Source organism: Mustela nivalis (assembly GCF_964662115.1).
Source record: "Mustela nivalis genome assembly, chromosome: 1".
NCBI classification, from domain to species: domain Eukaryota; kingdom Metazoa; phylum Chordata; class Mammalia; order Carnivora; family Mustelidae; genus Mustela; species Mustela nivalis.
In genome coordinates, this window is record NC_139020.1 from 121,329,307 (window position 1) to 121,354,241 (window position 24,935).

Below are 24,935 nucleotides of genomic sequence, written 5' to 3' on the forward strand. Positions count from 1 at the left end.
CTTCCCTTATGCCTCCCATCTGGTCTCCTTCAGATCTGGCTTGCTTTTAGTAGATTGGGCTCTGCCCAGTATTGAGTGGGCACAGGGTATTTGTTTTCCTTAAGGACAAGAAAGAATGTTCAGCGTGGGGCCAGGGGTTCTGTGGGAACCCAGCCAGCCAAAAAGGAGCTGCTCTGGAGCCCTGCATGTGGAAGAGGTCACTGGGACACCCATGCTGGCCACGTTGGACTTTCTGAATGTGGGTTGCTCATAGTCCTGTTGAACTTTGCCAAGGAAAGGAAAGCTTTTTTGGGCTGTGCTTATAACCTTTGATCCTGTTATCTCAAAGCCATAAACCTGGTCTACTACACTATAAAAATAGCTCATATCAACAGGTTCTCCCTGCAGTCTGCTCCTTGACATTCAGCACTCACTCACACTGAACCAGAGACTATCACCATGACAAGGGACCAGAATGGAACCTGGGAGATGGAGAGTAATGACAATTTTGAAGGATACATGAAGGCCCTAGGTAAGGGAGAGACCAGTGGTGGGGGAGGAGGGGAACTTTGGGAGAACTATGGTCCAGCCATCTGGACAGTGCCACCATGGAGATCAACAGATCTATGTGCAAACCTCGCTCTTTATTTGCTAGCTATATAGTAATAGGTAAGTCATACAAATTCTCTGAATTTACATCTGTAAGTGGGGAATAATAGAAATGAGATGATGTCTGAAATGTCCATAGCATAATACCTGGCACAGAGAAAAGACATGTGAATAGAGGGTACACACACACACACACACACACACACACACACACACGGAGTAAAACCAAACTTGACAGGATAACACAGTAGCTCTTTTGCTTTTGACCACCGTCTCTTAGATCACCAGTTGGACCAGATATTATCCATGAATGGCCCCTGCATTGCTCTTGCATCAGGCTTGTGGTGGGGAAGCAGACAAGGAGTGTCTAAAAAAATTTCTCAGCCAGAGAATATCAGACCCACAGAAGGCTAGGAGCGGCTTTTGTCAACAGATCAAACAACTCACTGCTTTACCTGACTTTTGAACTGGACTCCAGGCTTGATCAGTATGTGTCCTGAGTCGACTCTTGCAGGATCTATCATGGGGCTAACAGAAATCACATGAAAACTGTGGGAGGAGCTGATGTGTGTAGCAGATGCCATGGGCCAGGCACTGGGCAAGGAGCTTTGGCTTCTTGTGCTTATTTCATCTTGCAACAACCTCTTCATCATTTTTCCACCTTTAGAGCTCTCCACATACGGAGCTCCTGGTTGGAACCTCCCCACTGCTGGGGCTGCCTATGGGGTGAGAGCCTTAATAATTTGGATAAGATGATGAGAAGTCTCATCAAGAATAGGAATTGTGGAATTTCCTGTGCAATTAACTTCTAGCTTGATGAACATTTCTACCGTGAATGAGGAGAATGTTCAGTGAATGAGGAGAGCTGGGACATATTACACAAATTATAGAGACTGGAACTTTCTTCATGTACTCTAGGCATGTTTCCAACACAGAATTGCTTTCTTTCTTTTTCCTGCTGGCTATCTGAATTTTACCACAAATCCTTGGGGGATGAGAGGGAAGGCACAAATCTTCTTATCAGAGCCCCAGTTCTGCTGTGCTGAGTTTAGTACCCTGAGTAGACAATAGAATGGAAAACTGATTCTATAAATGGGCAGATGGTCTGGACCTTAGCTCAGAAGTATAATTCTGAGCAAGATCATGCAGGTAAGGAAACCAAATCAGAGGGGCCAGCCCAGTTAAGGCTTGCTCTCTAACCTTGATCAACTTTTTAACCTTCCAGAACCAGTTTCTTCATCTGCCAGATAGTAATTTTCTGGCCTGGTTTTCCTCACAGCTTGCTTGCTGTGTCCAAAGAGAGAGGAGGCAGAAGCTGAATGGTCTTTTAGGACCCAGCCTCAGAAATCATACAGCATTCTGTATTCTATTGGGTTGAAGGAGTCATGAGCCCACTGAGATTCGAGGGAATGATACAGAGACCCCCATCTTTCAGTAAGAAGAATGTCAAAGTCACATGGTATGAAAAGCAGGTAGGATGAGAACTATTGCTGCAGCCATTTAAGTAAATGCAATCTGTCCCTCATGGGACAGTGGGTGATTCCATCCCTTGAGTCCATAATAGTAGAGCAACAGGAAGCAGATGTATGTGTGATGTGGTGGAGGGAGCTACTGTATGCAGGTCATTCAAGGCTTCCTAAGTGCTGGGTGGGGTTTGGAAATGGAATCAGGTATGACTGTGCAGGCATGTGTGAAGGCCAGGCCGGTAAGAACATGGTGTTGGGCAGAGAGAATAGAACAAGTTGTATTGCCAGAGGTGAAGTGCAAGGAGGAGATAAAAGAGCATCAGAAATGTGACAGATCAGATCTTGAAGGTGGCATGCCACCACGTATGGACTTCATCCTACAAGGAGAGGAAGTGTCTGCAGAGGAGAGAGAAGTCACCAATGCTCACTCTGACAGCCAGGGGTGAATAGATCTGCAGGGTCTCTCAGAGTAGTAAAGAGGTTGTTGTGATGGCCCTGGGAAGACGGTGAGAACAGTGCCAAAAACGTAGGCAAGGTAAAGTCTGGAGTGGGAAATAGACTAGATTTGGTGACTGGGCAGGGACCAGGCAGGGAAGGAGCCTAGAAAATGAAACACCATCATGTAACTTTAATCAGTGAAGATGTGGACATATAATGGAATGTGTGTGTCTTAAAAATGCTCAGTTAATTTTCAGTTTAGACATCTAGGAATTCTTTGGTTCACAAATTGTAACCATTAGGAAAAATCCAATTCTTCTTTTGGAAAAGAAGGTGAGGGGAGCCATCTTCTATGAAGAACATCTTTTCATTTAAATAAACATACACAGATTTAAAAGAGCAGAGGCTACTGCAAAAAGTCCTAGTGGGTCTCTGGAAAATTCTACCAGAAAGGATGCAGGCTTCGAGGCTGAAGTCAGGCAGCTCTCCCTCTGAATGATTTCTGCCAGGAAAGGTTTCCTGAATACCCACAAGATTCCAAATCCTGTCCTGATTGTTTAGGAGCCACGGTCCAGCTTCCGAAGGGAGCACATGCCATGATAGGCATTATCAAGCCATGGTAAGCATCTTATCAGAAATGGATATATATTATTTTACTTAATTTATTCAGATTCAACAAATGCATTGAGCACCTGTGACATGCCAAGAACTGTTCTAGGCACTGGCAACATTGTGGTCAATGACGTGACAAGTTTCTTGTCTCCTAAAGTACATATGCTAGCAACAGTGAGAGAAAGTGAATAGTTTAAGGTAGTGGCAAGAGCTTTGAAGAAAGTAAAAAGGACTTCTTGAGTGAAGAGCTTTGGGTGGTCAGAGGAGGCTGTCTGAGGAGGTGACAAGTGAGCTAAGGCTTGAATGTTGGGAAGTTGTGTCACAGGTACAGGAGTCAGCAAATGCAAAACTTCTGGGTGTGTTCAAGAAACACAAAGGCTGGTGTGTTGGGAAGTGGTAAACAGGGGGAAGGTGAGCCCTTGTGATGGCAGACAATCTATCTTATTTATATTCTTTAAGGATCATTATGGCTATAATGTAGAGAATGAATCATTGGAAGGCAAGACTAGAAGCAGGGAGGCCCATCCTAGGAGGCAGCTGTGTTGTTCAGGCAAGAAGTGATGGTGGCTTGGGCTACTAGTGCCCAGGGGCCTGGAGAAGAGAGGACAGGTTAAACATATACTTTGGAGATAAAGCCAACAGGGTTTGCGGAAAAATATGAAACCAGAGGGTATGGAAGAAATGAAGATGGCCCAGGCTTAGGGTTGAACAACTGGGAAGATGGTGATCCCATAGGCTGAAATAGAGAAGACATGGGGAGGAGTGAGTTTGGAGAGCGGTGCTGAGTGGGGCAAAATTCACTAAGACTTCTGTTTCGCATATTTGGATTTCAGATGCCTGTTACAAATTCAGGTAAATTATTAAAATTGTCATGTTGATACAAATCTATAGCTCAGATGATAGGGATTAAGATGGAAGAAATGTTTTCCATTTCACAGGATGAGGAATCTGAGCCCAGAGAAGTAAAAGGACCTCCCCAGGGTCACCTGTGGCTGGACAATGATGTTACTCAGCCAGGAAACCAGTCTGCCTGCTTCTACCACCCCAGTTCTTTCCACAGCACTGTTCTAGGTGCAGATACTAAGCATGGGGTAGGGAAGAAGGAACTTCATTCTGAGCAAGGTTTGTTGGGATGGTAGATAGCACCCTTAGAAACTCAAAGTTTCTCAAACTCAAAGGGTCACTCAAGGTCCCAGGATGGAAATTAATTACTAAATGAGGGAGAGGGAGAGAGAGAGAAAGAAAAAATGTCCGATGACCGAAGAAGTTAGTTTCACAAAATTTGGATTTCTGCTAGTGCTTAGAGTTTAAAGAAGTTATATACATTGCCATAGTCTTTACTTGAACTACATGGTATCTGGTTGGACTTTTATTAATTTTTTAAAAAAGATTTTATTTATTTATTTGTCAGAGACAGAGAAAGAGAGCACAAGCAAGGGGAGTGGCAGGCAGAGGGAGAAGCAGGATCCCTGCTGAGCAGGGAGCCTGATGGGGACTTGATCCCAGGATCATAGGATCATGAGCTGAGCCAAAGGCAGACGCTTAATGGACTGAGCCACCCAGGATTCCCTGATTGTACTTTTAAACTTTTGAAAGTGCTGGGAATGCCGCAGTAGAAAAGCCCCCAGTGAAGATCAGTTCAGCCCTTTCCTAGGCTTTTCTGAAAGAGAGAGAGAGAGAGCCCCTTCTCTCCTCCCTTGTATTGGCCGCATCTCCCCCTGCCTCCATCCCAATAGTGAGTACTAGAGTATGAGTGGGGTGGGAGTGGAATAATGCAGAGGGAGCAGTGAGGCACCCCAGGGTCTCCAGGCTGCCTCCATTGTCTAGGAAAGGTTTTAAACATATTTGGAGATGCCCATGAGAGACTGGAGGAGGCAGGCAGGGGCCAGTCCAATTTCTCTCTGAATGTGTTATCTAGAGGAAAAGACATGGAAAAAATTGCTCTTGCACTCTGCTTCTCACAGTTGCCTAAGAGTGCTGATGATATGAGAATTAAGGAGTCCAGGTTTGAAGCCCATCAAAGCCACAGCTGAAACGGCTGAAATGTGTCTCAGATTTCACATGATGAATATGTGTGCATCTCTCTCTTTAATTTACAAAGAGTGCCTGCCCTTTTAGCCTGCCACTTTAGCTTTTTTCACAAGCATATTACAAAGCATTGTAATGGTAAGTAGTATACTCATATTTCAACTTTATGACTTACATTGTTCAAAATGCAGTTATGGAAAGTATGCTTTAATAAAGTCACTTCGGTGTTGTTGTTTTCTTCTGCAGTAGCTACACGCCACATATATTATTCAGAAATAGCTTGCCTTTGGACCTTTTCCTCTGAGATAGAAATTCATTTCACCTAGCTATAAATCAGACTCGAAGATACCTTTAATCCAGAAAAGCAGATAAAACATACTCGATAACCCTGGTGTTAAAATACCATATCAGGAAAATAATTTTCTCTACAAAGTACAAAGAGGAAGTGTTTTTGTAATCTGTGTGTGTGTGTGTGTATTCTACTGCTGCAGTTAAACCTTTCCTTTTGATTAGAAATATCACGAATCCACCAACAGAACACTTGGCTCCCTTCCCTGGGGTGGAGCAGGGGTGACATGATTAACTAGCCTGTGCAAATGCTAAAGGGTGGCCAAGACGCTGAGCCATTTTTCAATTCAGAGAAGCAGCAATACTTGATTCCATTTGCATAGAGCCTCTAATAAGATTCCCCTGGCACTGGTCAGAAAGATTGACAGAGGCTGGTGTGACCAGGATAAACCAGTACTCTCAGCAATAGGTATTTTTAGCTGTGATCTACCTTTCTAGGCAACCAGGAACAAGCGATAATTTTTGTTAGGGGAGCCTTAGTTGTGAGTGATAACAGAATTTGTTTGTGGGCAATCTGTCAGGAACTCTGTCCCATGGGTAACTCTGAACCCACCACTTAAATTCTCTGAGCCTTGACTTCCACAACCTCTTTGAGGAACGCTGCCACCCTAAATTTTTCTGTAATCCCCAGTTCTCCCTAGGTGTTTTGCCTGGAGCACTCCTCTTTGTTTCACCTGGTTAATACTGGCCTGTGGTTTTCTTTCTCATCTCCTAACTACTGTTCTGGCATCATGGTTTAAAACAGCATGGACCTCATGAGTGGGAGATAAAGTTGTTTCTACCCACTAGCCAAATTGCAGCGAGGAAGCTGATCCGTGCAGAGAAATGTTTGGCCAGGCTGGATAAAATGCCAGGGCTCCGCTAGTGAGGAAGTAGATCAGTCACCATCCTGACTGTTCCTTCGGAGTCCAGAACCCTTACAGATGCATAAATATGAACCAAATATTTTACTCTGGACTGAAAGCCAATCTGGCCGCTGTTTCACCTAAACAGAAAAGGCCAAGAGTTGGTGGCCAATGTGCTCAGGATACCCACAAGCTCATTGGTACTTTGTAAAGCATTATACCATCATTTTAACTGAATCCTTCAATAAATAACATTGTGAAATGAGCATTCTTTCTCCATTTTTAAAAAAAGATTTTATTTATTTGAGACAGAGAGACACACATAGCTGGGAAATCTGGGGCAGAATTTATACCTGGACATAACCCTCCCTCTTCTATACCAATGGTTCTTAACTTTAGCATGTACAGAATCACTTGAAAGTCCTGTTAAAACAAGCAGCGCCCAACTCCCAGGTCTAGGGTAAACCCCAGAATTTACACTTTTTTTTGTTTTCTTTTCATTGTTTTATTTTACTTGCCCTCCTAATGCCCATCGCCCAGTTACCCCAGCCCTCTTCCCTTCCACCCACTTCTCTTCCAGCAACCCTCAGTTTGTTTCCTATGACTAAGAGTCTCTTATGGTTTGTCCCCCTCTCTGATTTCATCTTATTTTATCTTTCCCATATTTATTTTTTAGGGTAGCTCTATTTTTAACTTTCTTTTATGTTCAATTAGCCAACATATAGTACATCATTAGTTTTTGATGTAGTGTTCAACAATTCATTAGTTATGTATAACATTCAGTGCTTATCACCCCACATGTCCTCCTTACACTCATCACCGAGTTATTCCAAATCCCCAACTCCCTCCCTTCTGTAACCCTCAGTTTGTTTCCCAGAGTCCAGAGTCTTTCATGGTTTGTCTCCCTCTCTCATTTCTTCTCGTTCAGTTTTCCCTCCCTTCCCCTGTGGTCCTCTGCATTATTCCTTATATTCCACATGTGAGTGAAAGCATATGATAATTGTCTTTCTCTGCTTGACTTATTTCAGTTAGCATAATCCTCTCCAGTTCCATCCATGTCGATGCAAATGGCAGGTATTCATCCTTTCTGATGGCTGAGTAATATTCCTATAGTATAAAATATTGTATGTATGAACCACATCTTTATTCATTTCCCAACCTATGTTTTTAAGTCACTTCTTAACTTTTATTTTCTTTTTCACATATATGTTTTATAGATTTATTCCCCATACTAGCCCATTTTTCACTCTATTCATTTTTATCGTGATATATATAAGTTCTGATTTCTTTGCAATTTTGAGATATAATGTCTTCTAACACAGAGACCAAAAATCAAGCAGGAACAGGCAGATCACCTAGCCTTGTCCACTCTGATAGATTATAATCTGTCCCTACCCCTCCCTCTTATTTTTCTCTTTTCTTTTTTCTTTCTTTTTTATTCTTTTGGATCATCTTGGCTTTGATGGCATATCTGTCGTAGCTTTTGACCAGATTTTTTTGTAGGTAAATTTTGCTTGGGCCATGATTGATATTTTGGACTCTGTACATTCCCTCAACCATTCCTCAACATAATGACTAGAAGGAACTCCCAACAAAGGAAAGAACCAGAGACAATGTCCTCTGCGGCAGAACTAATGGACATGAATATAAGCAAGATGTGAGAGAGAGACTTCAGGGTAGTAATTATGAAGTCAATAGGTAGGCCTGAAAAAAGCATTAGCAACAATATAGAATATCTAAGGGCAGAAACGAGATCTAATCAAGCTGAACTTAAAAATGCTATGGATGAGATGCAGTCTAAACTAGATGCTCTAACACCTAGACTGAATGAGGCAGAAGAACAAATTAGTGATCTAGAAGATAAGCTGATGGAAAGAAAGGAAGCTGAGGAGGATAGGGATAGGCAGCTAGAAGCCCATGAGAACAGACTTAGAGAGATCAATGACACCATGAAATATTCCAATGTTAGAATTATTGGAATTCCTGAGGGGGTGGAGAGAGAGAGAGAGAAAGAGAGAGAGAAGACTAGAAGGTATATTTGAACAAATCATAGCTAAGACTTCCCTAATCTGGGAAAGGAAATAGCATTTGTGTCCAAGAGGCAGGGAGGACCCCTCCTAAAATTAATAAAAATAGACTAATACCCTGACATATACTAGTGAAACTTGAAAATCTTAGAGCCAAGGAAGCTACCCTGAGAGCAGCTGGGATAAGAGATTTCTTACTTATGGAAGGAGGAATATCAGAATAACATCACAGCTATCCACAGAGACCTGGCAAGCCAAAAAGGGCTGGCAAGACATTCAGAGTACTAAATGAGAAGAAAAGGCAGCCAAGAATACAGAATTTACATTTCTAAGAGGTTCCCAGGTGCTGTGATGCTGCTGGCCCAAAGACCTCACTGTGAGAACCACTGTCCTAAACTATGGTGATTATTAAACAATCTGGGTGTGTTTCTTGAGCACCTACTCTGTGCCCAACCCTGGGGACAAAGAGCAAGAAGACAGCATTGTTCTATCCTCATAGAGGTAAGATTTTTGAGGGAAGAAAAATCACCCCCATGAAAAAAAAAAAAAACCAGAGGGGACTATCAGGCTGTTTCTCCTGGGGGGTAAAGCTGTGTGGTCCGAAGACCAGGTGAGAAAGGAGGCAGGGAAAGAGTAGAAGCGGCCAAGAGCAGGACTGGGACTGGGTCTTATGAGATTTGCAGAGCTAGGAGGAGAGCTTCAGGGACTTAGGGGGCAAACACACAGGGCATACCTGGGAAAATGCAAAGGATATGGAGCACAGCACCCTGTGAGATCAAAGAGCTTCCTAATGATGATTACAATGATGGCAGCAGCTACCATTTATGGGGCCATTACCACAAGCCACCAGACACTGGGCAGAACTCTTCACAAACACCATCAAATTTAATCCTCAAAGCAACCTGATGTAGTTCATAATAGCTCCACTTATGACCACTGCTTTCTCCTGTTTGTAGATCTGGACTCAAGGGTCCAGCCATGGGACTGAAGATGGACACACAGGTGTCACCTGACTCACTAGACTGTGTTTCTGGGGCAGAAGGAGAGAAACAGGAGTTGGACTGTGACATGCTAGCCCTCTGCCTGTCACAAGCATGTGTTTGTACTGACAAAATATGGAAAACTTTTAGCAATCTTAAAGAAAGATTAATTTCTAAGACAGAAATACTTGACCACTTAGTCCTGTTTAGTCTTTTCCCTTCCAAACAGGCCAGAAGTTGCACTGAATGGAGAAAATCAAACAGGATATAGTTCCATAATTGCAGGGCCCAGGTGACTGAGAGAAAGCTGGAGGGTTTTGTCAGCCCTTTCTGTACCATGTTCTATGGAACACCAAACCAGCTGGGTGGGATGTTCCACCACAGGGTGGGCCTACAGCCACATAAGACTGGGAAAGTCCATATCCTGCATCCCCACTTTAGGGGTTGCAAAACATCTTTCTTAGATTGAAGTTCCTCAGTGGAGAAACCAGCTTCTCTTCGTTTTACCTCCTCACTTTCCAAACAGTTGATCATGAGCCACATTTTTTTGGACCACCTGATGACCTATGAAGCTGAGGACCATGGCAAATGCACTGGGGTACCTATGAATGGTAGCCTAGAATGTTCAAATCACAAAGGGTATCAGAGAGAGCTTTTATCTAATTCCATGTCCTGTGGCCTCATTGCAGGCTCTGTGTCTTGCATGTCCCCAGGTACAATTCCTTAAGCCACAAAGCAGAAGCTAAATGAGTTATCAGAAAAAGACCAGGAGTTAGAGTGTGACTGATTCAGCTCAGATTTCATAGGGAACCCTAAACCCAGAAAACAACAACATTTGGTGAAGATGGTACATTAGAGTGTAGGGAAACATATACTTCCCCAAAGAGGGAGGTGTCCTCCAGCTGGATCTAGAAGTCCCTGCAGCTCCAGGGAAATTGTAAAGAAGTGTCACTCAGGAGTTACTGGTATTTGAGCAGCCAAAGAAAGTGCACAGACTTGGGTGGTCTGACCTTCTGACAAGATGGGCCAGCCCAGAGCTTGTGGAGCACTATGCTGGCCCTGGAAATTAATCATTCTGAGTTCAAATTCCACCTTTATCGCTTCGCTTCCTCGCTATACAACCCAGGAATAGTGCCACAGCTTCTCTGAGCCAGTTTCCTCATTGGTAAAATGGAGATAATATAATGCTTACCTAATGGGTTTGTTGGGTGAACTTTCTCAAGGGTGGTTCCACCCTGGGGGCATCATTGCTCTTTGGTTCCAAGGTGTCTTAATTACCACTCCAAATATTACCGAGGCTCCACACAGAGTAACCTCCAGGTCATCTGACCTAAAATTCAGTTCCAATGTTACCCATAGGATTAATTCTCTTTTTGACTTTCCTGGACCGCACCTTGACTCCCAAACTAAAAACTCATGTTTTCTCCTCCCAACCTGATCTCTCCACACATATCCACCCAATTATCAAACCTTGTGATTGCTTTTTCAGCTATGCATGCTTAGACAAGTCACTTAACCTCTCTGGGCCTCCATGTCATCACCTATGGCTTGAGGAGTAGGTGCTTAAGTCATGGCTTTCAAATTTCTTAAACCATAGAAATCTCTCCAAACAGCCCCTTATGAAGAAATCCAAGATCTAAAACCACGCAGAGATTCTAGGTCTGGGGTAAGACCCAGAAATCTGTAGTTTTTATATCTTCCCACAGGATCCTGATGGGACCCATTGGTGAATTCTTAGGCATGACAGGTTCTCAACCAATAGTCAGGAATGATATTTCAGCAAGACACTAGCATTCATGCACTAGCTCATGACAACTTGAACTTGTTTTTCTTTTCAACTTAGGAAATGGGTATGTAATTCTTTTACCTTCTGGGCTGCCTGATGTTGAAATTATTGAAATTATTCCCATTATGATAAAGCCTGACTATACAATTTCAGGTCCAAACGCCAATCCAGAGCACTTCCCTATGCAGATATGATACTACTGTGGGTTCCCAGCTGTGGCCAAACTGCTGGCCCAGACTGACGTCCAAACAGCCAACTTCAGTCTCTTCTTGGTCCTTTAGGAGGAGAAGAGTGATAGTAACTAAAGAGATCCAGAAGATGAGTCAGAAAGTAATGAGAAGAGAAGATGAGGGAAGTGATGCTTGGCTACAATGGAAGGGCAGCAAAAAGGGTGGGGGTAGGCCAGTAGAGGTGTCAATTCTCCATATTGCTAGGAGCTTCCTAAACTGCTGATGGTAACCACTGGTCTTCCTCATGGGCACAATAGTATCTATCCCCTGACAGAAAGCACACAGTGCGAAGTTTTATTACCCCTACCATAGAGATGGGGCTGAGATTCTCAGAGAAAGAACACTCAATTAGTCTGAATTGTTCTTACTCTTGAGGTCATTATTATCTTTGGGTTATGATAGAACCAATGTCAGTATTTTTAAAAACTTCCAAGTGGAATTTCTGAAAAAAAAAAAAATTAAAGATTTAGATTGGCATCCAAAAATATCTGGAGAATTCACAGACATAAAGGGGATCCAATATGATTTTAGCTAGATACTAAGAGCTTAATGATGTTTGTGGCAAGTTCCAGAATTATCCTCTGTTTTAAAAACCTATTCCACAGGACAGTGACTTTTTGGCTTGGGTGACATTTTATACACAACCAGAAGTAAGCGAGAAATTTGGCTCCAAACCATACCTAGCTTCATACTATAAAATTCAAAGTTTAGTAAATGAAGCACCCACTGAAAAGCACACTCCCTTTTGCATACTAATAGTCTCTGAGAAATGAGTACATTTTCCTTTAAAATACTTCCTAATACTAAATACTAAAATACTTCCTAATACTTCCTCCTGATTTTTAAAATGAAGATACAGTTAAAGATAAAAAATAGTTAAAGGGCTCTCTAGTGAGCTTAATCTTCAAACATCCATTGCCATTAGTCTCAATCAAAAATATATGTGAAAACAAATACTACTGATGTATCAATTTTCAATCTGTCATAGCAATACTGCTCAAAGTGTGATCAATGACCAATAATATGAACATCACCTTGGAGTTTATTAGAAATGCAAACTCATGTCTTGCTCTAAGACCTACAGAGTTAGAATGTACGGACCAAGGCCCAGGGATCTCTTTGCATGAATTCTCTTGGAAATTCTGATGCATGCTAAACTTTAAAAAAGAACTGCCTTATTGTTGGTCAACATTTTTTTTTTAAGATTTTATTTATTTATTTGACAGACAGAGATCACAAGTAGGCAGAGAGGCAGGCAGAGAGAGAGAGAGAGAAAGAGGGAAGCAGGCTTCCTGCGGAGCAGAGAGCCCGATGCGGGGCTCGATCTTAGGACCCTGAGATCATGACCCGAGCCGAAGGCAGCAGCCCAAACCACTGAGCCACCCAGGCGCCCCTGTTGGTCAACATTTTGCAACATATATGTGTATCAAATCATTACATCATACCACTTAAAGTGATGCAATGTTATTTGTTACTTGTATCTTAGTTAAGCTGTGGATTAAAAAAAATCTTCTATAGAATTTGGTGGGAAAAAATCAAGACAAAGTAAAGATCTAAATGGAGTAAATGTGGCAAAATCTGATAATGGTCGAACTGGGTAAAGGTTGTGTGGAGTTCCTTGTACTCTCCTTTCTGCTTTGGTTTGTTTTAAATTTTTCCCAATAATATAAATATGAACAATCATTCATATTTTCCTTAAAAGCAACAAAGAAATCTCTCCACAAGTATTTATTAAGTGTGTGGAATATGCTTCAAGTTGTCCTGGGGGCCCATGACTGAGGCAGAACAACCCAGATAAGTATACCCCCAATCTGCTTTAAAAATTGAGGTGCGGGGACGCCTGGTTGGCTCAGTTGGCTAAGCAGCTGCCTTCGGCTCAGGTCATGATCCCAGCGTCCTGGGATCGAGTCCCACATCGGGCTCCTTGCTCCGCAGGGAGCCTGCTTCTCCCTCTGACTCTGCCTTCCACTCTGTCTGCCTGTGCTCGCTTTCGCTCGCGCTCTCTCTCTGACAAATAAATAAATAAAATCTTAAAAAAATAAAAAAAAATTAAAAAAAAATTGAGGTGCGCATGTGTCCTTAGAGGTCATGGATATTAACAAAAGGCCCCTTTTACCCGTGATCTAGATGGTTATTTTAAAGTGGTCTTTTTTCTTTTAAACCATGAAATCTTTTATTCAGCATACTCTTAGGAGGAAATCCAATATGTCAAATAGAATGGAACTTCTCTGGGGGAGGGGTTTGTGTGTGTGAGTGTGTGCGTGTGTGTGCATGTGTGTTTGAATGCACACACCTACTGAGAGTTGCAGCTCAGGGCGAGCCCTGCCTGCTACCTCCCCCTCCCATCAGGATTCCCAAGGAGGCACTGAGAGACCCGACATTTCCAGACAATTGACTGAGTTGCGCAAACTGGCTTTGTGTAATACAACTCTTGTTTCCCATTTGAGCAAAGAAACGTGGGCTGTCCATGGTCTGTGTCTCTGGTCCTGAATGTTTGGCCTTGTTAAAGAAATGAATGAGTCTGGCTGAGCACATCATAACCTCCACAACTCCCTTTGCCAACAGATATTGATTTTGCCACCCGCAAGATCGCAGTACGTCTGACTCAGACAAAGATCATTGAACAAGACGGCGATAACTTCAAGACAAAAACCAACAGCACATTCCGCAACTATGAGCTGAATTTCACTGTTGGAGTGGAGTTTGAGGAGTGCACGAAGGGCCTGGACAACCGGACTGTTAAGGTGAGGACCTAGCCTGGCCATTTCAACTCATGTACTCTGTCCAGAAGCCAGCCATCTGGCTTCACAATGAAAATATGACAGAAACAACCAGAGAGGGATCAGGAGAGGGGACCAGAGTGACTTGATACTGGCAATAAATAAGCAGTGGAAGCTCAGCAGGAAGAAACAAGCCAGTTTCTACACTAAGCTTATAAATGAAGGTGAGACAGAAGACTGCCAACCTTTCCAGGACCTGGGGTAGGAGGCCAGCTCCTATGCCAACGTGGGCTTGGTGGGCAAAGCCAATATCACAGGGAGTGACAGTGATTTCGAGAGCTGGGTAGCACAGCTCTTCATCCCAGGGGCAGCCCCACTCAGCACCAGCCAGGCCTTGCCTTGGAGCACAGGGCCCTCATGTTAATAGGTTGCTTTTTTCTTCTCAAGAGATGTTGAGAACTCACACTTTTTATATGAAATACCTCAATTTTGGTTGGTCCCAACTAATTTAACTTGTCTGTCTGTTTGTTTTTTTTAAAGAAAAATGCAATGCTAATCAGAAAAAGTCAGTGAAGAGGTCAAGGTTTTCCCAGTGCTAGTCACTTAGCGAAATCTCTAGCACACTGATGGCTTCTGTTCCAGCACCACCTTAACTCACATCATAATTGAGGAAATCCTCCATTCATCAAAAGCCCAGATTTCCAGCCACTTGAACTGCTCGGCTATTATAGGGAGGACCCTGAAAGTAAGCAGACAACTCTGAGTACACATGTGGGGGGTTATCTCAAGGTCTAGGAACTGGACTCTGCAGGAGAAGCAGACCCTCGCCCAGAGGAGCTGTTTGTAAGTAAGGCAGAATGACAGCAGCAGGAAGAAGTGGGGTTGGGGTTAGGGAGCAGGGGAGGCAGGGTAACAGCAGGTCCCCCTCGCCTTTTGTGTCACCACGTAGTATCATAATCCAGTGCCCACACTCACACTCAGTGTACCTATCTTTGGTTATCTAAATCCGATTATCCCTTGGTCAGTCCCCACAAACAGGAATGCCAAGAAAAGCAATCTCAGTCATATTTAAGGATTCCCGCATCCTAATCTTTTTTTTTTTTTAAGACTTTATTTATTTATTTGAGAGTGTGTGTGAAAGAAAGAGAGAGAGAGAGAACACCAGCAAGAATGGGGGAGGGTCAGAGGGCGAGAGGGAAGCAGATTCCCTGCTGAGCAGGAGCCCAACACGGGGCTGAATCCCAGAACCCCCAGACCACGACCCGAGCCAAAGGCAGGTGCTTAACTGACTGAGCCACCCAGGTGCTGCCCACCCCAATTTCAGTCTTAGCATCATGTAAGAATCTGGTGGATTACGCAGTCCAGGGAACTTGGGAAGACTTCTGGTTTGTCATTTAACATGGTTGTCCAGGCCCATGCAGTTTATACAACTGTGTATAAACATATACAAAGTCCATGGGTAGCTTGCATACTTACAGTACCTGCTCTCTTCATGCCAGTGCAGCCACCAGGACCTCTGTCCTGGCTCCCAAAATGAGGGAGGACAGTGCTGCATATCCTATCTGCAGGTATCTGTGTCCTTAGCCGAGCAGTGGGCCAGCCCCTCAGAGTGCCATAGGAAACAGAATCCTCCACCTTTCCCATTCCTTTTCACCATGAGCCCCACTCACTCCAGATTCCCACTCTTCTCTGGTGCTTTCAGGAGCTAATCCAAAGTCAGAGGTCTCAAATCTCCCTCAAAGCAAGGGAGCTCTGGCTGCTCTTCTGCAGTGGGGAGAAAAGCTGTCATCATTCTCTGGTGATCACTGTAAAGCCAAGAGAGCAGGACACATTTTATTTCTCCATCAAGTTGTCCTGCAGCACCGATAATCCCAGCCATCACATCAAGGTTGAATTATATTTAGTGCTCCTTGCTAAGAAAAGTGGGAAATGAAAAGCACTTTAGAAATGCTTCCATCAGAGCAATCTTGGCATAAAAGCTGAAGCTTCTAGGCTCTGCAACAGCCCCTTGTAGAATCCCCTCCCTGAAGGGTTGATGGATCGACAAGTCTTCTCTGAACTGTGTGGCTGGAAGGCCAGTCCCTCAGACACCAGAATGAATGAGAAATCTGTCTCTGGATTTTTGCATCACTCTGCTGTTCTAACCTCATCTGTTCACAATGATTCATTTTCCTTCACCTTTCCATTCTGGATGTGGGCTGTGGAAAAGCAGGCCTGTTCTCTCTGACTTCTTTCATCACCTTTGATAGCAGAGAACTCTCTCTTCCTAAAATAAGTTACATCCTTTCAGTCCTGACCGTTAGATGATTTTACCTCTCAACACCTACTCTCATGTCTCTTTGCCTTCTGTTTCATACCCCCGCCCCCGCTGGAGCCCTGTCCTCTCCCCAGAGTCAGTTCAGAGTCCTGCAGAGAGAAAGAGAATCTCACTTCGCACTTCTTATCTCTGCCTGACCCACAACAAAAAGTTGGGGCTTATACACACATGCACACACACACAAACACACACAGACATGCACACACACACACACACAGGAGACTGGTGGGGCCCGAGAAGCCCCCAGGACAGAATTTGCCCGTCTCCAGCAAAAGGGTGTTCCCATGAGAATCACAACCAAAGCAAATGTCCTGAGGACTCCCTACTTGTTGTAATCTGACTGGAACCCTCAGCTGGAAAAGGATGATAGGGAGCAGGTGAGTATCTCTCTCTGATTAATGTCTGTGGCCGCATGTGGTGGCACAGCTGAGGGCACACAAGCTGTGTGTCGTGTGCATGTGCACACACAAGCATGTGTGAGTCTGTATGTGTATACATGCACATGTGTGTGTGTGTGTGTGTGTGTGTGTGTGTGTGTGTGTGTGTGCGTGTGCTGCTGTAGTGCTCATGCTCTTACTCTCCAGGCTGCTACTTCTCAACGTCTCTGTCAACCTCACGATCCCCTCTGAGAACCTCTCCATTCGGCCATTTGGAGGAGACGTGTGTGGGTGTGGGGTTGGGTTGTAGCAGAGGCAGAGTAGGGCCCTAAAGTGCCCAGATCTATGCCATTCCACAGCAGGGGTGGTGACACCATGTGGGGTCAACACTTTGAAGGACCCAGGGATCCCCTCTTCCTTCTTCTTGCGGGTATGATATATTCTTCACTTACCCTGGTTTGTTTCTAAGAGGATTTAAAGCCCTTTTCAAAAAGTACACAAGCTACCCAGAATAAAATTAAAAAGAAGTAACAGATCTTCGTGTGCTAGAATAGCATGCAGGCATAGAAAGGAATGGAACACTGATACACACTGCATGACCTTGGGAAATGGAGCAGTCAGACACAAAGGCCACATATTGTAGGACTTATATGACACACTCAGAGTAGGCAAATCCCTAGGGGACCCTGGGTGGCTTAGTCAGTTAAGTGTCTGCCTTTGGCTCAGGTCATGATGCCAGGTGCTGGGATCGAGATCGAGACCTGAGTTTTCCCTCTCCCCCTAGCTTCTGCTCCCCCAGCTTGTGCTCTCTCTCTCTATCTCTGTTGCTATCTTTTTCTCTCTCAAATAAATAAATAAAATCTTTTAAAAATTACTAGGCAAAACCCTAGAGACAAAAAGTGGTTCCCGGGGCAGAAAGAATGGGGAGTAGACTGCTGATCGGTGCAGGGTTTCTTTGGGAGGCAATGAAAATGTTCTGGATTTAGACAGTGGTGAGTTTTACAACTTGGTGAATATACTAAAAATCACTGAATTGTACTTTAAGAAGGTAAATTTTATCGTATGTGAATTATATCTCAATTAGAAACAATAAGTAATTGGGGCGGACAATCAGGGCAGGGGAAAGCAGGCACACGATGGTAGTTAAAACAAATAATGCCACTGTGGTGTCCATGAGAGCCCAGGAGCTGCAGCCTTCTCCAGGGGGCCCCCACCTGGAATTGCTGGAAGGGATGGGTGCTGCCAAAAATCTCTCTTGTGGGGCGCCTGGGTGGCTCAGTGGGTTAAGCCGCTGCCTTCGGCTCTGGTCATGATCTCAGGGTCCTGGGATCAAGTCCTGAGTCGGGCTCTCTGTTCAGCAGGGAGCCTGCTTCCTCCTCTCTCTCTCTCTGCCTGCCTGTCTGCCTACTTGTGATCTCTCTGTGGCAAATAAATAAATAAATAAATAAATCTTTTAAAAAAATCACTCTTGTGCAAAGACAAATGTTCTGGGAAGGTTTAAACATGTTCATGGTGCCCTTCAATGTGCTTAATTTAAAGAACTATTATTTTCCTTAAAAAAAAAAAAGACTCTCAAAGGACTGATTCAAATTTACAGAAAAGTTGCATGAAAATAGCAAAGAACATCTGTATACTCTTTGCCGAGAGCTACCTACTGTCAACATTTTGCCCCATTTGCTCTATCTTTTGTACATGCTCTCTTGCTATTGTATACATATTTTTTCCTGAACAATCTGATGTGTTATCTCTAAGTAATTCAGTGTTTCCTATGAATTAGGATATTCTGTCATGTAATCACAGTGTAGTGATCCACTTCTGTAAATTTAACATTGAGACAGTACCTTATCTAATTTCCTATACAAGGCTATTTTTAACTGTTAATTTTGGACACTGAGAGAGGGAAATGGCAGTGTGGGCCCAGATTCCTTCTTTAATTCTGTTCAGTGTGTCTTCTTTATCCTCTGACTCAGAAGCAATGGTTTTTCTCACTTATCTCCATCCCCTCAATCTCAAGATCTTTCAAGTCAATTGAGCCTTTTTCAAAACCTCCTCTGACACAAGGATGAAGGACACCAACTGAAATTGAATTGTGGAATTTTAGTTCATTTAACCATTCTCTCTTCTTACTGTCTGTTTTATGTAGGAGTAAGGCTGTAATATATGTATTACCATCATTCACTAATAACCAATTTACTCAGGGTCAGAATAACTTTTAATCTTGCTGCCTAGTGAGATTTATTAAAAGAAAATATTAGGACAGGTCCTTGTGCACCAACATTTTTCTTTTTTGTTCCTTCTACAAATTTGCCAACCCCCTACTACATGAGAGACCTGGGTCAGGAGCTATGGGTAAAGTAATGAATTAGAGCCCTTTCTGCCATAAAAGATCTCGCAGTCTCATGAAGAAGCAGACAAGTAGATGGACAGTTACCATCCAGTGTCCATATTGATGGTCATGTGTGCATTCCAGTGGGACCATAGAAATCAAGGCAAGGAGGCTGGCTGGCTGAGTCATTGTCAAGAATCATCATCAATGAAGAATACATAGGCTCATTTATTCTCCCATGTGGATTTACTTCAAGATTCCATTTCAACAAAATAACTCAGTCACAGAGTCATTCAATATTGCTCACCAAGCACCTTCTCTGCTGAGACTGGAGTTGCAGAAATAAACAACCAACATGGCCTCTTCTTTCACGGAGCTTACTGTCTAATGGGAGAAATAGATGCTAGTTCAGTCAATGTGTATTAGGATGTGTAAGGCAATGTGGGCTGGGGGAGGGAGGCTTAGAAGACACAGTTTTTGCCCAAATAAGATGTCATCCTTTCTCATACTTTTGGGAGGGAACTGAGTCCCAACACCAATAATGGGCAATGACAAATGAATATTCCTTTCTCATCTATTTGGGAGGGAATTCTGGAATATTCCAAGCAACATCTTCCTCCCAGAGGAGCAAGGAAAGCAGCCTGTGAATTAAGCTTCCTCAAGACATTCAAAGATGTGAGGCTTCAGATGGCTCCAAAGAAGGAGGAGACCTATTTTCTTTAGAAAACGTGTAGAATTTTATTGTTAAGTAAATTTAGGAAATATTAATACATGCAGATGGTTTAAGCAAATTTAAACAGTAAAAACTGAAATTTCCTTCCCAAACTGGCCGCCTGCCTCTCAGTTCTTTCTGCAAAGAAAATCACAATTAAGGGCTCTTTTAGTTCCTTGCAAGAGAACATATGCAAACATAGGCATGCGTACATATTCCCCCTACCTTGTCTTATGCACATGGCCATCCTCCCAGCTTTTTTAACCTCATTATACATTATGGAGACTGGTCTCCTCCATAGGTATAGAACCGCCTTCTTCTTTCAAGGGCTGCATGGCATGGTTGAACCACACAGACTTAAACCAGCCACCCACTGATGGAATTTATGAGGCTTCTAGTCCTTTGTTGTAACAAACAACACTGCAATGTGTTGAGGAGTAAAATGAGGAGGGATAAAATTGTACATAAAATATACCATATGGTCAAGGTCAAATATTATTTTAGATGGAGGTAGATTTATCAATCCATGGGAAACAAATTTGTCTCAAAATATAGATCCAAATGTGCAAGGACAGTGTATAAAGAAGCACTGGTCAGTTCGTCACCAGCTAGGTTTACAAGATAAAAAAGAAAGCAAACATTTGATCCTTAGCATAATATTGTTCACAAAGGCGTAACACAGTTTGCACATACTTGGAAGAAAACCAGCTGGCATCAGGATCATCCCTGAGAAAGGACAGGACTGACAAAAAAAACCACTGTCTGGATAGGAATGACATCATCCTTCAGGAGGCGCATGTGCGGTCCTCATCTGGGCTCAGAGGTGGGTGGCCCTGGAGAACCACCTAGGGGTAGTACAAATGGTTCAGAGGGCGGTGCTAGGAGGAATAAAAGGAGAAAAGAGAAGCCAGAGGAGTTGGGGGATATAATCTGTAAGTATGATCTGTGCACAGGAGTTTGAGCCTCTTGGGGTTCTTTAACTTGCTGGTCAGCTCAGTCTGGCCATCCAGCATGAACTCTGCCTTCTGTTGCCTCCCCACCTGCCTGTGTTACTAGCCAGTCTGCATTCTGCCCGCAGGAAGTCCAGGATTGGGAGAAGGGCCACCCTTCTGCTTCTGGATAATGAGGATGGCCCTGGAACCATCTGTTGTGGTCCCCTGCTAGTCAGGTGGCTTCTCTGCCTATATGATTGTCCCACAATAGGCAGTCCTCACCATGTGTTTCCTGTAGGGAAAATTCCCAGACGCAGAATTTCTAGGTCAAAGAGATATAACAATGTTATATTTCAAGAGGTAATATAAAATTGCCCTGCAAAAGGATTCATACCAATTTATATACCCACCAGCCATTAATGGAGGTGCCTGCTTCTCCACACTTCCTCTAGCTCAGTGTGTTATCAGACTCTTTGATCTCTGACCGTATGATGAATTGTATCTCAAAAACAGCCTTAATTTGCATTCCTCCTATTATGAGTAAGGTTGAATATCTTTTCTTAGGTTTAAAAGCCATCTGCTGGGTTTTAGGTTGTTTTTTTTTTTTTTTTTTTTTTTCCTCTCTTGTAAGCTGTTGGCTGTGTCCTTTTTTAAATTTCCTATTAGGTTAATGATCTTTCTCTTATTAATTTATAGGAGCCCTTTATATATAAGAAAATCAGGTCTTTGATATGCATTACAATTATTTTTCCCAGTTTGTTCTTCATCTGTTGACATTATGCTATTTTGCCCTTTGAGAAATTTTACATCATTTATAGTCAAATGTGTCGTCTTTTCCCCCATTGATTTGGAATATTATCTTCACCATATGGTAAAATGGGAGAGTAGAATTCTTTTTTTAAAAGATTTATTTACTTATTTGAGAGAGAGAGGGCATGAGCGAGGGCAGGGGCTGAGGGAGAGGAAGAGAGAGGACCTCAAGCAGATTCCCTGCTCAGCAAAAAGCCAGAAGCCGGGTTTGAGCCCATGACCCCCTGAGATCATGATCTGAGCCGAAATCAAGAACAGATGCCTAACTGACTGAGCCACCCAGGCACCCCTAGAATTCTTTAAAAGAGAACAGGAGCAGCCACAATGAGCTGGTTTGGCGGGAATGGAGGGTATATGTGGAGAGTCTGGCAGATCTCGGCTTGGCAGAGGCTGAAGGCTCCGCCCTGTGGACAAGCAGGAACCCGGCAATGGCCATAGGAACCGCAGCTGCCGGCTTAGGTTTGCTCCGTCCCCATCAGGACCATCCATCTGATTTGCCTGGGAAACTGTCATTGCAGACGCTGGTCACCTGGGAAGGTGATGTCCTTGTGTGCGTGCAGAAGGGGGAGAAGGAGAACCGTGGCTGGAGGCAGTGGGTTGAAGGGGATAAGCTGCACCTGGTAAGTCCCAGGGTCTGCCCGGGTCCCTTCCCTGGTGCTTCCACAAACTGCAGGTTCACCTCCCCAGGTGCTCTGACAAGAAAAATGGCCCTGCACTCCTCCCCTGAGCTTCAGCCACACACGTGTGGTCATATTGTCAGAAAGCCATTCCCACCTGGCTCAGGGGACTCCAGGAAGAAATCTATATGGCTGTCTCTGTGAATGACTGCAATTAAAATGAGGGTTCAAACTGCTGAGTTAGGAAGCCGAGGTCCAAGGAGAAATGCACACAACCTATGAAAGACCAGCTAAAGAGAAATGTGAGGCCCAGAATGAAGATGGCCCAAAGGAGGATGGCTCCAGGCCTCCTCACCATTATAAGAGCCGGGAACAAGAGGGGCGGGAGCAGGATGGATAGGGGCAGGTGGGCTTGGGAACCATCTCACAGACCACAGGCATTGGCTTCTCATCAGCAGGTGTATCCACGTAATCCTGAAATATTTTAAGTTAACTTGGTATTAGAAAGAGCAGTAGGAACAATGGCTGGTCTCCTGAAATAAATTATATGTGTCTAGATAGCTACATTTTTCAGTCTTCAATCTTCAAGGCCATTTATGTGCCCAGCATCCCAACAGTGAGGAATCTTTCACTCCTTCATGCATTAAGTCACTCATTTGTTAGTCAGTCATGACTTCACCTCTGGAGTCAGGCAAGCACTTGGCCCCAGTGTCAGTATTCAGGTCACCGTTGTGCCCTTCAGAACCAGACTGGCCTCACCTGAGATCTTTATTTCGGAGGCATTGTCAACTGGTGATAAATGGAAAGCATTCACCATGTTTTCCATTGACGGTTTTCCCTACCTGCTCTGGTTTGGATGATGGATTTTTTTAATTGGAGTACAATCCCCAGTGGTCCCTGTGGCTAAGACAATGGATTCATTGTCAGCTGTAATGATTTTGCGGCCATCCCCACACTCCTATTTTTCTCTCCTCCCTCAAGGAGTCATGAGGTGCAGGTAAGGCCTGGGGGCTCCCTCCATCTGGATCAAAAGCTGCATCTTCTCTGCAAAGGCAGGCCCAGGGGAAGCCCTTTTGCAGCCCACACCCTGTCATCCTGTCCTTACCTGGGATGCCACCAACCAACATTCTAGTGACAGAGGCCAGAATGCCCAGAAAGCACAGAGTGACAGCCCACCAGCCTATGTATTCCAGGACTCTTGCCTTCCAAACACTTCTCCCCACTAGATCCTTTCCTTTTTCACAGCTTCACTGCCTTTTATAAATTAGGAGATGTTGCTTTAATCACAGGAGTAGGAAAAATCCCGCCCAAGAGGGTAATTTCTTTGCATTTTTCATTTTTATAGTTGTTCAAGCTCAATTCAAGTGTCAAAATCAAATTACTGCTACCTGCAGGGCATGCCAGCTGATGGGGTCTATGAGATGCACTTTGCCCAGAACAACTAAGCATCCTCTGTACTCCAGCTTCCCCACCCCCACCCCAACTCACAGACACCAAGAGTTGCGGTGGGGCACAGGGAGGCCTGGCCTGTAAGTCACTCACCCACTTTCTGACCTTGCAGGAGCTGACCTGTGGTGACCAGGTATGCCATCAAGTGTTCAAGAAGAAGTAATGGCCACAGTGGGGCCGCTGAGTCTGGGCTCCACACTCCCCACCAAGCGTTCTCTATAGGCTTTGGGAAGCAGCCTTGGGGACCTTCCCACTCTTGACAGAGCCCATTAAGAAATCTGGAGGGGATTTAAATAGAATGAATGTGTAACCCTTGACAGACATATCCTTCCTTCTTTGAAACCTAGCATTAAATGAAAAAAACAAAAATCACTCCCCATACTTTGAAACCCTTTATACCTATCTTCTTTTATTTCTAGAACTGTCAGTTTTATCTATAAGCAAAGTGGTGATGGCTTGGATGGTGGTTCTCTGGGAAGATTTATTGTTGTAGTTGTTGTTTATCTTTTTGTTTATTTTTGTTTGTTTTTTGTTAATTTGTTTGTTTGGGGGATTACTTTACCTGGAAACATTGTCTGGCAAATTTAGCATCCCCTTCTCATTCTTAACGATTGCCCTTTGAAATTCATTCCTTTGGATAACACAGATATTTCTCCAGAGTTTATTTAAGACACATATGGCTTCTAGTTCGTGCTTTGTCTTCAGCAGCTTGGGAAGAGTCACTTGTAAAGGTCTCTGCAGGTCTGCAGGACCAGCTGCACTTGGTCCAGCACAGCCCTCTCCCCTTCCGCACTGGGCAGAGTGACACCCCTGCAGAGGACTCCCAAGCTCTGACAGGAAGCCTGAGTTCCAGTCTCGCTGCTCCACTTAGCTGGGTAGCCATGGGCGCATCATATGGCCCCTCTATCCTTGTTTTTCTCTTCTATAACATGGAAAAGACAAAAATAGCCTCTCTTCCACAGGGTCGTTGTGAGGGTAAGCCAGTCAATGCATACGGAATGCTTGGAGCTTGGCCTGACCCATGGCAGGAGCAAGGTCCCTGCTAGCTCTGGTCATTATGTAAAGTTACTCCCTCTAAAACCCAGGGGTCCAGATGGGTGGATGCTAAGTAGTGATGGGTCAGTAACTCTGAGGCCTCTGGTGCTTCCAGAACATTAGGTTTGTTACTCTGAACAGAATTGTGTTTTCCTGCTGGATACACAAATGGAATAGTGCACCTGGGAGAGCAGAGTGGTCCTCAGGGACATATTTATGGTGAATCAGTCATGGGGTTCTGGGAAGGCCCTACAGGTCAAAGCCCTTTCCTTCCCCTGCCCTCTGTAGCAGG

General features: G+C 43.9%; 2 protein-coding genes across 2 annotated transcripts in view; both read left to right on the forward strand.

Moving 5' to 3' along the window:
* COPB2 (COPI coat complex subunit beta 2) overlaps nucleotides 1–24,935 on the forward strand; it is a 460,843-nt gene that overhangs the window by 346,659 nt on the left and 89,249 nt on the right. The gene's annotated exons all lie outside the window — the stretch shown is intronic.
* RBP2 (retinol binding protein 2) lies at nucleotides 360–24,002 on the forward strand. Its single transcript, XM_082741078.1, has 4 exons — nucleotides 360–511; nucleotides 13,914–14,092; nucleotides 22,061–22,162; nucleotides 23,721–24,002. Exons 1-4 carry the CDS (start codon nucleotides 439–441, stop codon nucleotides 23,769–23,771), a joined length of 405 nt encoding a protein of 134 aa, XP_082597204.1. The 5' UTR covers nucleotides 360–438; the 3' UTR covers nucleotides 23,772–24,002.

What these genes read in the sequence shown, in the direction of transcription:
- RBP2 (XM_082741078.1), top strand. Translation starts at nt 439, where the DNA reads ATGACAAGGGACCAGAATGGAACCTGGGAGATGGAGAGTAATGACAAT. An exon ending in AGGATACATGAAGGCCCTAG is followed by an intron (nt 512 to 13,913) that starts GTAAGGGAGAGA and finishes CTTTGCCAACAG; the next exon opens with ATATTGATTTTGCCACCCGC. An exon ending in TGGACAACCGGACTGTTAAG is followed by an intron (nt 14,093 to 22,060) that starts GTGAGGACCTAG and finishes CTGTCATTGCAG; the next exon opens with ACGCTGGTCACCTGGGAAGG.